At 35.9% G+C, this 17,872-nt stretch overlaps 1 protein-coding gene across 1 annotated transcript; it reads right to left on the reverse strand.

Annotated features, from left to right (window-relative positions):
* Positions 1-20: 20 nt before the first annotated feature.
* On the reverse strand, positions 21-13,625 carry LOC6562764 (estradiol 17-beta-dehydrogenase 11). The gene is made up of 8 exons (XM_001988721.3): positions 13,113-13,625; positions 5,747-5,900; positions 5,553-5,677; positions 2,619-2,729; positions 2,396-2,521; positions 2,131-2,252; positions 1,934-2,050; positions 21-1,077 (listed from the first exon to the last, which is right to left on the reverse strand). The coding sequence occupies exons 1-8, from the start codon at positions 13,320-13,322 to the stop codon at positions 780-782; spliced, it is 1,263 nt and encodes a 420-aa protein (XP_001988757.1). The 5' UTR covers positions 13,323-13,625; the 3' UTR covers positions 21-779.
* Positions 13,626-17,872: the final 4,247 nt, after the last annotated feature.

Here is a 17,872-nt window from a genome sequence, read left to right on the forward strand (position 1 = left end):
TTATAAATAAATTGCATAATCGCATTTACTAAATACTCGATGTGCACAAAATGGTATTAGCTAAGAAATGTGGTAACTTTTGAACGTGTTTTTGTTCGCCGGCTAACTTAGTATTAGTTGAGTTAATATTAAAATAATGCTAGCTAGTAGTATTTAAGAAAAAATATATATAGATTTCTTGTATGAAAAGATTATTATTGTTGTTATGCATAAAGTTTAACTACGGCAAAAGTCGATTGGAGAAATCACGCGGCCTATGCTAAAATAGAAAATAGGCAACAATGCCCTACATAACGATAAATCATTAACTAATTTTACAATTACAATTAACAGAGGGGTTATTTTTTCTTCTTTAAAAACTATAACCAAAAACAAATGCATTCAAGACCTGACTGCGCCTGACTCTCCATCTCTCACGCTCTCCCTCTCTTCTCCCTCTCTCTCTCTGTCTCTCTCTCTTTGTGTACAAAAGTACGAATCAGCATTTAAAGAACTAATCGTATTCGAGGGCCGCTCTGGGCACAACATAACTAAATGTAATATCACTAGACTCGTAGCTTAAAATTATTAAATTGCTTCTTTTTTTTTTTGTGACAACGAATACAACCAAAACAACAGAAAAAGGCTATCGCTGATGGTTGCCTGACCCAAAAATATTTTGAAACAAAAAAAAACAAACATAAATTTAATGTAAACGAATGCCAAAAACACAAATTCAATTACACACACTTCACTCGTAAAACTCCAAAAAGGAGGTGGAGCAGGAGTAGCGGCACTCCTCATAGCACCCGTTCCCCCAATGAGGGTGTCCGCTGGATGAGCATCGAGGGTGATTTGGCCGGCATGGCCGTAATGCTGGCGCTGTTCAACTGAGCATCCAGTTCGGCAATATTCGCAACGGTGGTGGTGGTGGTGTTGGGAATGATGCTGCTGTTTACCTTCATCTCGTTGTTGTTGTTATTGTTGCTGGTCTTGTGTTTGGCGTTGCAGCTGACACTGCTACTGGGCAGACTATGGGGCGAGGCATCGGGCACCAGGCGACGCAACAAACCGCCCACACAACCCCAAGGGAAAGTCCTGCGAAAAGAAAAAAAAATCAAATAGGTAAGCGTTAAAGGTAAATGTTATGCATTATTAACGTGAAACACATTAAAGCAAGACCATTAGGCATGAGCATTGAAAGAGAATCTTCCATGCGGCTGTGATTACCAAATGGTTAATAATTCACAATCCGAGCGAGTGAGGGAAATGCTATTGTCATTGCCATATATAATTTATTTGGCAATAAGTTTTAATTTGCATTTTTGGGGTTGCTTCTATTCTTCTAGTTAAATATATATATTATTTGAGAGTGTGCAAGAAATAATAACTAAATACTTGGACTGTATTAGTATAAATGTTTGTCACGTTTTCTTTACACTGCCTGGGTTCAGGGTAAGTCGTGTCGAGCTCACTCGACTACAGTATTCTTACTTGTTTCATCTATGAAGATGAATACTTGTCATAAATATTCCAGTTTGCTGCAGGCGGCACATGTATCTAAGCCGACCGGGTCGGATGAGTATATTATATAGTTTCCACAGCAAGTATTAGTCAAAATAAAAGGCAAAATGTTCCTCAGCTTTAACTCTGTAAACATGATTTTTTATTGGCATGCAGGTAAAAATACTACCATAAGAAAACCACTTGTGGACGCTTTCAAGCATTCCAGCCATAATTCTGTCAAAACCTAATCGATTATGAATATCAATACCTTATAGCACTGGGCAGACAACAGCAGCATTTGCTGTTTAAGAAAATTTGTAGTCAATCGGGCAGATTTTGCATGCAGTACCAATCCCAATCACTGCCCAACAAGCGAGTCTCAGGAGAGAATGTGGTCATTTAGCTAATTTGTGGGCAATTATAAAGATATTTAGAAGGGTTTACTCACCACTTGAAGGACAGCAGGAACTTAATGAAACCGGGAATGACTGCAAGTTTCTCGTTCTTCCTAATGGATGAGATGACGCGATCGGCCACATCGTTGGGATTCAATGTGGGCACCCATCTGTGTGAACAGTTAAACTGTCAGTATATTACCACATGGGTAACGCCCCTAATCGCTCTCAGTGGCGCTGCTCAACTCACCTGGCATTCACATCGTCAAACATGCCCGTCGCCTGAATGAAGAACGGACAAATGCAGGTGGTATGAATGTTCGTGTGTCCGAGGACTTCCAGCTCCAGACGCAGTGCCTCGTCAAAGCCAACCTGTAATTATTATAGTATGCAAGTATGTTGCATGTAAGTAAGATACATTTACTCTGCCACTGTTATTTGCATACAGTGTGTAACAGAAAGGGTAGAGCGTGCAAGACAGAGGGAGGTGCAATGCCCCGCTGCAAAATACTAACCGCTGCAAATTTGCTGGCGCAGTAATCAACCAATTTGCTAATGCCAACATGGCCAGCCAGTGAGGCTATCGTTGCGATGTGTCCTCGTTCTTTCTCAATCATTTTGGGCAGAAACGCTTTTGCGGTCTGTGCAATGAAAACAGGTAATTTTAGCAAATGTATTTAGATATATATATATACATATATATATATTTATTTGTGTGTGTGTGCAAGTTCAACTAACCCAAAAGTGTGCCATAACATTCACATGGAATGAGCGCTCGATGAGATGGTCTGGCGTTTCCAACAGGTGCAGCCCAGACACAACACCAGCATTATTGATCAGCAACGTAACCTGCAAAAGATAAGCACAAAACAAACAACAACAAAAATAAATAACCAAAAATCAAGTTTTTATTTTACGAGAAACCATAAGCAGTTTTTTGGCTTCTGTTTTTTTTTTCTTTTTTGAGAACAGCTGCCACAGAATTGCAGCAATTTATTGGATTTTGCGCAAATTTACATGTTGAGGAAATTGCATAACTGGCGTTCTACTAACATCAAAATTATATTCTTAACTCGTTTTGACTAATCGATTGACTACAGCAGCCGGGCGGTGCCTCGACTTTAGCTCTTTTGCGATGCATATATTTTTAACTCGAGAGTCTTAAACACATCCAGGTAGCCCAGAAAAGATGAATTGCTTTTGTTGTTAAATAGCTTTAAATCAGTAAAAAGAGTGTGGCAAGTCAAGGTCTAATTGCAAATAATGTAAAATGCTTGAAAGTTAAAAATGTGATTTCAACAATTGTAAGCGTCGCTTGAGCTGTGTCTGCTGTTGCTAGTTAACCAAGTTAACAACAAGTGCAACATTTCATTACAAAAATAAATTAAAAGCAACATGAAGTAGCTATCATAGCCACAACAACAACAGCCACAACAAGTACGTACAACAAATTCAGGCCACAATGAGTTCAAGTGCAACGCTGACGGGGGCAAGCGGTCGGATGGCGGGTCACACATTGCGTATGCGCGATTTCTACTAGCGAGCAAAAAAACAAACAAAACATTTAACGAGGCGTGCATTAAATAAACAACAACAATAATAACAAAAATAAACACGGCTACTGGCAAAGCAGCTATTAAAAATATTAATCGTAATATTTCAGAGAGCAGACGGTGACAACAACAACAACAAAAAGAGTAGTAAATATTACTATATAAACAATAACAACAATAGCGGCATTTACATAACGTATCACAAACATAAATGTTTTAGTCTCATCTCTTACTCCCTCCTCCTACCCTATTAACATAAAAATGTTGCCAAATACGGGTATTATGTGCCTATATTATTCAATCTTATGCGACTTAAAATGGTTTATGGAAACTTGTGTATTTCAGTTAATAATTCAAATATTATTTAGAGTATTATTATATTCTAATAGCAGGGTATGTTACCCTGCAATACATCCAATAAAAACAGCATTCCACTTTATTCCAAATATGTTTTCCCTTTGTTTTCATTTTGTTTGCTGTTCTCTGACCGTTCGCTTTGTGTTCAGCTGTGTCATTATATAATTCGTTCAAACTGTTCGCGTTTATTTTTTCTCCCATTATTGTTTTTTTTCTATTTTTTCTTTAATAGTCAAACAGCTGGCTCTAAAGATTGTATTTTGCTTGTCGTATATATATATATATTTTTTTTTTTTGCATTTTCATTTAGCTTTAAACAATGGGAAATACTATATATATATATTTTTTTTTGTGTTGTTGTTGAACTTGTCAGAGCGTTAATATTTCATTTCGAAATAGCCGCTGGCCAAGCGTAAAATATTTTTGGCCCCCTATTAAATACTAGTTTATATCAACTTTGGAACACTTAACTGACCAAAATTGTGGATAATTTTCGGGTATGAATTTGTATAGAACAATAAATTTCATTTTGTATAATTATAGTTTGGCTTTGAACCCATTATAATTAGAATATTAATAAGTTCATACAAAGTTCAAGTGTCTGACAAAATAATAATAGCAAGTATCAAAAAATAATCACATATTTAAAAGTTAAATTGTTCCAAGATATTAAAGATTTGTTTGATATTAAGTGCTTATATATTATCTTCATATATATAGAAGAGCACAAGTAGTCAAAAGATGATCATGCACAGTAGAGGGTTAACAAAGTCAGCTATAAGATATATTTTGGGTATATAAATTGAGACAGACAAATCAAAAGAATCGCAGCTTTACATCATTAGTGATACAATAGATATTCAACATTGCATAACACATTGTGTGTCAAAATCAAGTAAAGGGTGACGAAAAGTATTGTGAATGACTTTATTTGATGCGCTTGCCGGACTTTCGACACTTTGGCAAAACTGTGCTAATCACATTAGCAACTGCACTCAGTTGGCAGCAGTCAGCCGTTAACTGTTGGCGGTCAGTATTCACAGTTGCATTTGCTGTGTGATAATGAATGCCATGACACGATTTGTGGCGGAATGCTGCAACCTTATCGCCTTGGCCAGCATGCGAGAATTGTAAGATTTATGTATGCATGTGTGGGACAAGAAGCGTTCGAGGCAGTCAAAATTAGTGCCTGCGATTTTTATGCACTTTTAATGCGTGTGCAACAAGCTGGCACTGCAACACCTCGTGCTTCGTGCGACTAATTTGAATGCGGCAGCCAGCCAGAGAGAGACGGGGCAGGAAACAGGTAAAAGTTCGTCTATATGGTAGCAGTTGCTTCGCTCCACATTAAAATTAATCACCAGATGCACTGCAAGTGGCAACCAGTTTGAAGACCCGTCCTCTCTCTTTCTATCTTTCTGTTGATGTCTCTCTTTTTATCGTTTCTCAAGGCTGAAGATGCGCTCATGCATATTAATGTGAGACTCGACGTGCCGGCGGACAAAATTTATGACATAAGTATATGTATAAAAGTGTAGCTTAGGGGCGTATCTGGATGAGAGTGTTGGGCCTACATGTGTTCTGATAAAGGGTTCTGGCCATTAAATCGCCCCTCAACAAATAATTACGTAGCTAAACATAGACGACTATTTTAGGCGCTCAACTGTGAACAGCAATTAGTACAGTTTAATGCTTCAATTGATGCACGAAACTCCACAAGTGAATTTCCCTTTTCTATTTACACTTTTTTTTATTTACTTACATCACCGACTTCGTCTCTGATGACATCGGCCGCTTTGTAGACCTCTTCTTTCTTTGATATATCCACAACATAGCCCTTGCAATAGCCACCCGCCGCTTCCACGATCTCAATGGTTTCCGCAATGCCTGATTGATTGAGAAAATTACATACATTAGTGGCTGTTGCTGTCTCTCTTTCTCTTTCAATTGTCTTACCCTGTTTGTTAATGTCCCAGATGACGACTTTGGTGCCCATTTTGCCGAGTCTTTCGGCCAGCAGACGACCCAATCCATTGCCGCCGCCAGTGATTAGTGCAATGTCAGTGCTGAGTTCCTTTTCGGGATAGCCAAAGGTAATGTAATAAAGGTCCTGCAGGAAGAGAAAGAAACGAGAGTGGAAAACGTGTTGATAATTATACAGGAAATGCGGTAAACTAATTATAACTATAAATTTTATATCTCTTGAAAACATTCATTTACATTATTGATATCTTATTGATTGTCTTAGAACTGGCATTAAGGCGGTGTGAAAGTGCTAAAGGATTTAGTTTAGTTTTTTATATATAACTTAGTTAATAGCTCTCAATCTCTCATAATACATTTTCATGATTTCCTTATAGAAATCTGTTGAACCTTTGTCAAATCTCAATTACTTCAAGTTCGTTGCCTAAGTCTTTTGTTTTCAATCGATACATTCTTTGCATTTTTCCAGCGAGTGTTTGCCAACACAGGCAAACAATATTACTGCATATACAAATATATGTGGCATATGCAAATTTGTTATTTTCCAAAGAAATAAAACAAATGCCGACAAACTACAACATAAATGGGCAAACAAAGCGGAGATAATGCAAATTGACGGTAGTGTGTCAATAAACGTCGATTTTGACGCCTCTGCCCGTGCAAATACTTGAAATATGTGTGACTCTGTTAAGTATTTCAACTCTTTGGTCGCTTGTTGATTTAGCGTCAATAAGCTGTCAACATTTATGGCTCGCACGTCGGCCAAGTCACACACAAAGAAAACAAAAGGCGTGGGCAACAACATTAACATAACATTTAACATTCTTCGGGAGGGAACAAATATAACAATGCCAACAACAAAAACAACGGCAACTGCAGTATCCCAAAAACAAAATTAAAAAAAAAAAACTCAGCATAACATAGTAGCACTTTTCATTTCGCTTGCCACCGGAGGCGGCTCATAAATTTTCGTGCCACACGCGACGCTTCGGCTTGAAGCCGGTGGAATTTGGATCTGTGTGTTGGGGTGCAACATCAGCTTCTGCTTTAGGCCCAACACTGGCAAGCGTGTCCAATTATTTTGACATTAACAATGAATGTGGCACAAACCTGACTGTTCTGCCCTGTATTCAAAAAATAGTGGGTGCAAAGGCTATCGAAAAATTTTAAAGTAGTTTGTATATATATTGCAAACTTACGTCAGCGATATTATTTTTGCTTGATGCATTAAGCTTAATTTCCTATGTAACCATAGCAATTTTCATTAAAGCTTGGTAAAGGGTATCTTTCACGTCCATACATTTCGAGCAAAGCATTTTAACTTGCTATGCTACGAAGTTAGCCCAAGAAAAACTCATAAATAATACGGAAACTTTTGAAAAGATAACATGTCTGCAGGTGCCTGAAGATGATAATGATATTAATAATGATGAGTTGCTTCTTTCACTTGTTGCCTTGTTGACAGACATTGTGTCACATAATTGAACATGCAATTTTTGTGTTAATCACCTCTCCCTTCTCTGTTACATTAACAAGGACAGGAAGTGAATTATTATAATTAATGAATTACCTGAGAATAAATTAAATATTTGACTGATGCGCATTACGTCATAAGATTGTCTTGTTCTTCATATTTACAAGACTCCTGTTATGACTCATCACATTAAATGTATGCCAAATGCCAAAACCCAATCCATTTTAACTCGAGTATTTTGTATTTCAGTTTTCAAGCTTATGCCAAAAAAAAAAAAACTTCTGAATAAACTTCAATACCACGGAAGTCAATTCTACAAAGCAAATCGGTTGCTTATTCTGTCAGTTCAATAGGTAATAAACTTCGATCATGACTGGCCATATTTAAGTGGCATCTATCTAAGTCTAATATAGTGGGGTTATATATGCCTTGTCATTTGACAAAAAAATAAACAAACAGGAAAAAATATTCGTTTTTCACAATGTATCGTTTGTAAAAGCGAAAAACCTGCTTCGTCAGCATGGAACTTGTCTAGGGTTTTGGGATTTTTATGGGTGGTTAATGGTTTGATAGATTGTTCGTTTGATTGTCAAGGTGAACGCAGTGACCTTTGTAAACCAAAAAAATTCCAAAGGCTTAAATGCATCAAGCTAGTTCCAAACAATGCTGAGATATGATACAGATGTGACTGGTAAGTAGAGCGTTATGATTTTCACACATCAACATTAATTTTCTTGGAAGGTCGAATTTAAAGGTAGGCGGAACTTTTGTAAAATCATATAAGACTGTGTAACTTTAGAAAATGAAAGCAAGAAATGAACAAGACTTGTTTTATTAACATTTAAGACTTGTTTTTTTGTTTTTGTATTTAGCATGTTTAAGTTTCCTTAACTGATTATATTTTCCCAGTGTATTTCTTGCTAAGGGAACTTTGTTTGATTTTACATATGAATAACCACTTTACCACTTACAAGACAGTCAACGCAGATCCAACAACTTCTCATTAACATTAGCTGTTAATTACGGTAGTGTCGTCTTGGATCAACATTTAAACACAACTTTACAAATTAGTCAATCTTTCTAACTGTGCATTATGATTGTTTTAAATCGCTTGAAATTGCTGGCAATCAGCATATGGAGCTACGAATCTTGCGTAATTATGCAAATTCAAAAGGAAGATGGAAACGAAGTAAACACTGCATTAAAACCGCAAACAAATTTGAATCATGGAAGTTTTTCTAAATGTTAACTTCTAAAGGCGACATTTGCTGCAGTGCAGGAGGCGAGTGGTCAAATGTGTGTTGTTGTTGTTGCTGTTGTGCTTGAGCAAAGCTAGTGGTAGACGGCGGCAAAGCCAAAACTTGTTTGCTCCGTCCATTCAGGAGAATTGCGAAAATTTAAAATCTAAATGAATACGGCAACGTCGGACCAGGTGAATTCTAAGCCAGCTAGCTGAAAGTGAAACTGCCAGCCGGCGGGGCAAGCCACCAAGCCGGCCAGATAGCAAACCAACGCCAATACAAGTGTCTTGCCCAACAACACTATACAAACGACGTTGCAGCGATCGTTTAGCTCCAAGCTTGACGCCACAACTCGACTCGACTCGACTCAACATTAAGCCACTCGAATCGATAGCTAGCCGTAATTGGCACGGTTTTAACTTGTCTATAAGAAGCATAATTTGAGTGTGAAGTGTTGAGCGCTTTTCATTGAGTTGCTTGTATACGAAAGACTTAAGGCACGAACTTGCAATGCGTTGAACTGTTGCAATTTTCAATTTGCTGCTACACTCGTCTTTTCTTACTCTACTCACAACTATGATGACCTTCTTTACAAAATGATTAAATATATATGTACATATATAAATATATGAAAAGCTATGCACAATGAAAAATAATTGAACCTGATAAAATAAGTGAGCTGCGAGCTGAAGAACAAAATGAATAAGAATAAAAGTCTTAAAGTTGATGTAAGCCCAGTGTACTAATATTTAGACTTATATATTTTGCAGACCCCATTTAAATCGTTAGATTCTCAAATAATAATCACCAATTTATCATAGTTCGCAATGATAAAATCTTTATAGTTTTCAATGCTATTCATTTCAATCTGATTAAATTAGTGCCAAACACTTTGACAGAAAGATTAACTCACTTATTAAAATTTAAAAAAAAGAAGAAATATTTGTTCAATTTCAATGACATTAAATTTGAATAACTCGTGTTTTATTTAAACCAGATTTATAAGTTTAACAACGCATGCGTCGCTCTAGACACGACACGTATTTAGTTTGCTTTGCTTTGTAGTTTCGTTGCACTTTGAGGCCTCATCATAGAAAATGCCATGTCTGTTTCAAAATCTTAACTCTCTGGCAGAACTGGTCAATGAGTTCGTCTTCATTTTTCTTGTTATTGTTGTTGGTCGGCCGCTTGGTAAGCGGCCTTCAAAATCTAATTTCATTTATAACCATGCAAAAATTAACACTTACACAATTGTAATTACTTTTTTCCAGTGTACCCACCGCATGTGATGTATGGCTAGACGCGCTCATAAATCTGGCAATCAAATTCTGTGCTGCGTCATAGTTGCAATGCCGATATTTGCTGCAGATTGTTTTGCAAATGGAGGCGATCACTGAGCGGATATGATGTGATGTTTGAAATTGATATAAAGACTAATGACACACTGCATATGATAACGAATATGTTTTTATACTTATGCTTATACGTTTGTATAGTTTTTGTATCGCAATATTATTCAAAATTCGTTCAACAAGCTAACTCAAGAAATCTAATAATTACGGAATTGCTCATAAAATAAAAATAAAATATTTAAGTATATATTCATAATATATCTGTTGAACCAGTTATGATATTGAACCAGATTTAATGCTTCATATTTCCATATTTCGAAATTGGATTGGAATAGAATATATTTATACAATTTTAACTAAGCAGATTTCGACATTTTATTTATTATATTTTTATCTTATTTTGTTGTAAAATTGAGCCTAATGCGTAAGACATATAAATCACTTCATCTAAAATTTACAACCCATTTACAACCCTTGAGTGACACGCTGTCCTAAACCACTTTGCATGAAAGATAATCCAAACAAGTGAGCCAAGGCCGTTATGGGTAGTGAGCCTGCGCTTCAAATAACCTCCATCCACCATCCACCATCGACGACTTCAAACAAAAGCGCACATATGCAATACCAAGCAGTAGTTATACGACTTTTGTGGTTGTTGTTTGACCAACACTTTCGATTTCAATTGCGTTTACTTCTTTTATTTTTCTTCTGTTTCACACATACTCATATACTGGCGTCCAAACGGGCAGGTTGCCCGCGAAAAATATGTGTGTCTTGTTGGTATTGTTGATGTTTTGTTTGTTGCCACAGCGGCAGCCGCAGTGGCAACAACAGCAACAACAGCAACAGCCGAACCCACAACTAGCCAAGCTAATAAAAACAGGCTTCAAAGCGCGGCTGCAAAGCCGGCAAAATGCAAAAGTTGAACTGGGTCAACAAGCCAAAACGCAGCAGCGACGCCGACAGCGAGGCAAGCGTTACTGTCAACGTGTTGTGGTTGGGCCTATGTTTGTTTGGTATTTATTCAATCTTTTTTTTTTGTTGTTATTGCTTCCCAATGTTGTATTACATGAGCCTGAGCGACAATTCTAGGAGCGGCAAGCGGCTACGCTCTCAAGTTTGTTGCCTAAGTCTTTTGTTTTGCATTGCCAACAAATCAGAATTGGAAATTCAACGACATAATTCAGGTTAATATCGGGTCGGATTGAGATGCAGCCAAAGTCCATAACTAGCACTATCAATCAATATGCAAGTGCAGCAGACAACATCATTCAACACCAACAATAACAACAACAACAACAACTTGCCAGTCATCGGTGGCGCGTCTCGCATGAATCTAGCAAGCAAATATATATGCAAATTGGTTTTGGATCGCGCATGACTCGTTGATATTGCATTCAGCATGCAAATGTCAACATTTTTCAATGGGCAACGCCTCCAAGCGACCCACGCAACTCCCCTCCCCCTATCTATCTGTCTGACTCTATGCAGTTGGCATCATTGCCGCTAGTTAAGCATTCAGGCAAAGAGAGTTACCTCGGCAATTTAATGGCACTCATGCGTAATAAGACCCAGGCAAATACATGATACACATGCTATACTTAATGCTTATATCTCCACACACACACACATACACACAAGCAAACACATACACATAACAAAGCCGAGCAATGCCGCAAACTAAAAAGGTTTTTAATTTTATCTTGGTTGCCAAAGTGAAATTAATATAATTATGTGGCCCAACAACAATAACAACAACAACAAAAAAACATACAAAATTGTTGCCTTTTATGTAATGCTGCGCAATTTGTTTATAAAGCAAAGCATGTTAATTTCGCTGACCACAGAAAAAAAAAGTAAATAGCAAATATTTCCCTTAAAGCCTTATATCGAAATTCTTTGTTAACTAGCCATAAATTTCAATCGGGCACTTTACATCAATTAAGCAACTTTTTTCTTTACAGCCATTTTGACGTCTCTTATTTTTATAATCTTAAAAGCGTTTAGAGTCCGTAAATGTCTAAATGTCTGTTCGTAGTCCAATCTACAATGGGGGATTTTTTTAATTTGTACAAAAAACCGAATTGACAATGCTTGTGATGATTAATGTTTTTTTTTTGTGATAAAGCACTGTTAATAAAATAACTTTGGCGGCATTAAGTTGATTCTACAATAAAATTTCATGCAAATTAAGTGTAGTCATATCAAATCACAGATTTGCTTAGCTAAGAATTTGTTTTCTTATAAGAAATAAAACAGTCTACTTAATCATATAAGCGAATCGTTAAAATTAATAAAACTAAACTGTATAATTGGCCAATCTGCAGATGCCGATAAGTATGTATAACGAATAATGGATGAAGATCGAAAGTGCGCGTGTCTTTAATTGTATATGCACGACGATGGTAACCACAAAACGTAGATGAAATTGCAGACATAGTGATAAACTGCGAAGAGTTGTATTGACAAGAGCAGCCAAGAGCAGCCAAGAGCAAGGGCACTACTTACGACAACAGGGAGTTAAAATAAGTTGATCGAAACGAGTTTTGCAAATGATTTTATTACATTTATCAAGTGAATCTCTTGCATAGCAGCTTAATGTAATTGTCCTTTTCCCGAAAATACGTCTCCTTAACTTTTTCAACAAATATTTTTATCAATTCCATCAAAAAAAAGCTTGATTAAATATTGCAGTTTCTTTTTCCACTGCAGGACAAGAAAAATACTGTAAATTTAGAATTATTCCATAAACTACTTAAAGCATTAATAAATTATGAAGTAACCAGGAGTCTCTTCTGACTCGCTTAATGTGAATTTAGAACACTTATAATTTCAATTCTCTGTAAACTCATTTTACTAACACAAACTAAATATTTATAATTATCTTTTTAATAAAAAAGAGTTTTAATTTAGGAAATAGGAAGGGAATATATGAAAATATGATTGTAATCTATATAGAAATGCAGTAATATCTAACTTCAATTATTATTGATTTACGAAAAATTGGTCTTTGAAAATGGCCTTACACAAAGCCTTTAAGTATTATTTCTTTTTTGGTTATACGCATTTTCAAATCGAAGATTTTGGGTCAACTAATCAAACAATTAACTCGTTAGGCATACGGAAATATATAAATGCAAACAATAAAACAATTCGAATATGTTAAATAGTTGTAAACAAAGGCCCTGCTTTGGTGTGCAAATAATATTATATAGATGTTAATTTTCTAAGCTCTATATTTGACATTGAATAGTTCAAATGTTATATCTTACCTGAAATATATAACCTAAGCAGCAGATGATGAACCACGCGACATCAGCGAATGCATCCCAAGTATTCCAAATGGCTTCACGCCAACCGTTTGGGGCAGCTTGTGGTGTGGTCGCTGCCACTCCAACAGCGGTACCATTGCCATTTTGGAGCGGGTGTCCGTTGGCAATCGTTTTCACATCTGCCTCCAGATTGTTATTGTTTTTCACCATTTTGGACACTCGTAATTATGCACTTTAGATTGTTACAATTTGAATATTTTAGTTATTTATTTAACTTGTTCAAGTCCGGCCACATTGAGTAATTTTCGTGTAATTTGTTAAGCTGTAATTCTTCGATGCAAACGAAACACAAGCAACTACAACAATAACAATTGTAATAATAACAAAACAGGCAAGACAACGAAATTTTTGAATATTTTGTTGCTGTTTGTTTTACAGTTTGCGTTTATTTTGTTTTGTTTTTTTGCGCTTTTGGCTTTTGGCTTTTGTATCTGATTTTTTCGCGTGCACACGTCCGCTCTCGTGAGCGTAGCAAACGAATTTGAACGAAAGGAATGAAATTCGACTTCTTATTTTGGGGCGCTATTGGATACTGCTGCTAACGTCGCTGTCGCTGACGACGTCGACGTCGACGTTGTCGTTCGCTCAGCGCTGACTGAAACTTGGCGCCGCTGTGACGTCACGAAGCTTCTGCTAGCGCTGTTGCTGCGACTTTCAACTGTTTGTTTTTGTTTTTGTTTTTATTTTTGTTTTGAACGCGACACGCGCGATGGCAACAAAAAGCAAAAGTTGAACACAGCAGTGACGACTACGTTCTTTTGTCGGTTTACGCTAATTGCTTATTTCGTGTTCGCCTGTGTAACTCAATAAAAGCTTTAACTTTAATAATGCTGTTGTTGTTGTTGCTGCTGCTGTTGTTTTGCCTGATTGCTGCCCATTGTAAATGCAAATTGATTGCATTTGCTGTCAAATAAAAGCTTTATTAATTTTATAGCCAACTGCATTAGAAGCACGCCATAAGGTGCTTCATTTATGCAAGCAAATTAACTACTATTAACTATAAACAATTATATGTTCAGGGCTCAACGCCTTTCATTAGGTTTATTAAGTAATGTTGCACATGATATTATGCATGATCTTAAAATGTAGTTATAAGATCGTAAAAACAAGCAACATTGGCATGCCTATAAAGTATTTTCTAAGAGATGCAATTTTTTTGTAAGCCTCAATAATGGCTTTTGCATAATAAGCACTTTGTCTTTATTTCTTTTGTAATTTTACACTAATTGCATATTTTATGTTCGCCCGTCTAAGTTAATAAATGCATTAACTTTAATGCATTTCCTGTTGCCTTTCCTAATTGCTGCAAATGAATTATATTTTATGACAAAGAAAAGCCTAATTACAAACAATTGCATTAAAAGCACTTGCAAGCTAAATATACAGTTATGTTTAATCCTTAAAATCTCTCTCTCTCTCTCATTATGTTTATATTAATGTTGCACCACAAGGTAATCAATTATGGTTTCCGCAAAATAACATTTACATACATATTTAACTCTCCCCAAATGAGTTCACTTTCCACTTAGCTCTTGCATACTTCCATTTCTTAACAGTTATTAAGAGCCTGTGCAAAGTTTCGGTTTCTCATTACTTATGGATTAGTAATGGATATGTTAATCAACAAGTTACTTTCGCAACTTACTTATTTCAAAATTGAGATGCCAAACTGTATATGACTTTACTTTCCTTCAATACAATTCTGAATTATGTTTAATATCGCGTTTTGCGTCACTCAAGCGAATCAAAACAGATCCCAAATGAAAGTAAAATGACAAACAAGTGTTAATTCTCTTTGTTATTGGCATCTTGTTCGCCTTCTCTTTTGTGGTGCTTCTTCCTCGCGGACTGTTAGCATCAAGTTCTCATCTGCATTTAGAATGTATTCATTTGAGTGCTGATTCCCTCTGGTCTGCTCACGACAGGGAAGTTTGTTCCTCATCTAATGCGAAAATTCTCAAATCGATTTTTTATCTGCTTTAAACAAAATATTGAAGAGTCCACTAAATAAAACTGAACGCATTCAGGAGCATGCTTTTTAGTATTTAATATATACATATATATGTATGTCTGAAGTATTTAATATATATCTCTAAAGAATGCTGGCTAAAGGGTATCTTTTAGTTGAGTTACTTCAAAAACGGCTCTCTCTTTAGTTGTATACCCACATTTTTTTTCTTTTCGGAGCTAACTAGAGGATATATTCAAGTCGATCACTTTTAACTACGTTGTTCTTGTAAACATATTACGAATTTCATCAAGTCGAAACAAGTTATGCAAATCGTGAGTATTTCTGCAATTCTTGTCGATTTCGTCACATGTTTTGTTTTTGAATTTGAATTTTATTTGATGTGCTTTATTTAGGTCCATTATTCTATATTCATTTGCATTTCAAACAAGAATTTGCAGTGTCTGCTCTGGGGTCAAAAACCCTCAAAAATTTAAAGGCCGTCTAGTTTTTGGACAACTGCATATAAGATGACAAGAAGTTGACGGGTGGGCGAATGTAAGCCGCATAGTGAATTGCATAAATGTGAAGAGGTTTTAATGTCGATAGTTTCTTCAGACTGCTGAGGGCACTTCTAAACTTCAACTTCAACTTTTGTTTTGCGCAATATTATGAACTTAATTTACATATCGGCATTTGACTGGCAATTTCACAATTTTCACAGAGCACAGCCACAATTCCTCAAATGTACAATTCAAACTACGAAGTTAATGCTGATAACCGACTTTAGAATAATTGCTGCGATTTACAAATTAAATATTCACTTTATCTGCTTTTGACTAATTTTATTTTAATATTACTTTCAACGTCTTCTTCTTGCCACTTTATATCGAGAGTGACATTCGCGACGCACGCGCAGAAGGCAAGAGTAAAACAAACAGAGAGAGAGAGAGAGAGTGCGAGAGAGCAGCATATGAAAGCCGGGAGAGAGCAGGCAATGGGAAAAGGTCAGCTGTGATTTGGTTTAATTTGTGTGGTGGTCGGTTAACTGGGAGAGCGGCATGGCAAGTGGGAGCACAAAACAGCTGTTGACAGTGTTGCGAATCAGTCAAATATTGAATAATCAAGCGAAACGTTGTTGTTTCGAATAATTGCGCATCAAATCACATTCAACTTACAAACATTTAAAGCCCAGTCACCTGACTAACTACTTTAATCATGTTATTTAATAATTTCCGCCTAATTAGCTATAGAAACAAAACAACATTCTCTATATTCAAAAATTTATTTCCTTTTTCTAAATATTGCTTAAATAAATTTAACCTCGTGCCCTGTTGACCGCGCGCTAAAAATATGTTAATCCATGATAATAATAAAAAAATAAACACACTCAAACATTTTGGTTGACCTTGACGGGCGCGCAAAAACCCGTTAGAACCTCAGATCGAAATTAGCGTAAATTGCTGAACACATCCATTTGTCAAAGTTTGAAGCAGTGGCGCCAATCGAAGAACTTTAACCTATTTCACTTCCTCACACGCACACGCACACACACAGAGACACAATACCAATAAACATATTCGTACATTCATATGTATGCATCTCTAGATCTAAGAATTCTCGTTTCTCGATACGTGAGGTTTGCAAAAACTTCCGGCAAAGGTTCCATAGATCGTGTTTTCTGCCATGTGCGTCGCCATCAATTGTTTGATTTCTTGATGACTTGGAACTCGTCTCAGACTCTGTATAAATGTGTAAAATTTTTAATGTCGTCACTTTTTAATTGCCTGGCGATGGCCCATTTAATTAGAACTACTTAGCCTTGGTGTTGTTAATCACAATTCATAAATATTCCAATATGGCATGCCAATAATTATAAGCTCGCTAATTGTTGCCGTACTATTATATAATTTCTTAGCGCTTTTTCTTAAAATCATCAAGGCCATTTCAATGCTGGACAGATGATAGATATTTATCATATTCGCTTTTAAGTGTTGGCCATAAATTTAATTCTGCAATTCTTAGATCCAATTTGCAATATACCAATTATTTTGGGTGAACTTTTCAAAAAAGAACCCGTTTTCATATTGCGTTTTAAGTTAAAATAAAATAAAGATATATATATATATATACAAATATATATACAATAAAAATAATATACATACAAACCCCAAAATATTTCAAGCTTCGAAATTTTTCAGATTATTTATGGTGGTGATTCGTTAAGCATATAAGTAAATATAAATAGCATAAAATATAATAGAATAATAAGAAATATGTAGAAAAATAATACTATAATGATAATAATGATATAATGAAAAAATACTTCTTTTTTTGATAAGTGCGTGGCACAAAGATAAAGTCTTTTAACAAATTTATCTGCTTCAGCTGAGATTTATATGGTTAAATAGTCTACGAATACTTTCCGGTCGCGGCTCGCCTAACTTCCGTCGAAATTGACCTAGTTTATTTGATATAGCTCTAAAACGTGATGCAGGCGTCATTGATTGATTTTGATTATAATTATGGCTTTTCTTTAAGGTGATATTGATTAGCTTTAACACACCCAGTGGCTTGTAACATCAACTTCAAATATGAGTCACTGAACTGAAATGACCTAAGTTGAGGCTGGCTAACTGCAAACAAGAAGCTTAAGACATCAAAAGGCATAATTTTTCCGTCGATAAATATGTAAATTAAATAGATGTAAATGCTTTTGACACGTAAAAACAATATGTATGGAAATGATAAA

The sequence above is a fragment of the Drosophila grimshawi genome, unplaced genomic scaffold (genome assembly GCF_018153295.1).
Source record: "Drosophila grimshawi isolate 15287-2541.00 unplaced genomic scaffold, ASM1815329v1 contig_1377, whole genome shotgun sequence".
Classification (NCBI taxonomy): domain Eukaryota; kingdom Metazoa; phylum Arthropoda; class Insecta; order Diptera; family Drosophilidae; genus Drosophila; species Drosophila grimshawi.

What these genes read in the sequence shown, in the direction of transcription:
- LOC6562764 (XM_001988721.3), bottom strand. Translation starts at nt 13,322, where the DNA reads ATGGTGAAAAACAATAACAATCTGGAGGCAGATGTGAAAACGATTGCC. An exon ending in CTGGGACATTAACAAACAGG is followed by an intron (nt 5,678 to 5,746) that starts GTAAGACAATTG and finishes TCAATCAATCAG; the next exon opens with GCATTGCGGAAACCATTGAG. An exon ending in TCAGAGACGAAGTCGGTGAT is followed by an intron (nt 2,730 to 5,552) that starts GTAAGTAAATAA and finishes TATCTTTTGCAG; the next exon opens with GTTACGTTGCTGATCAATAA.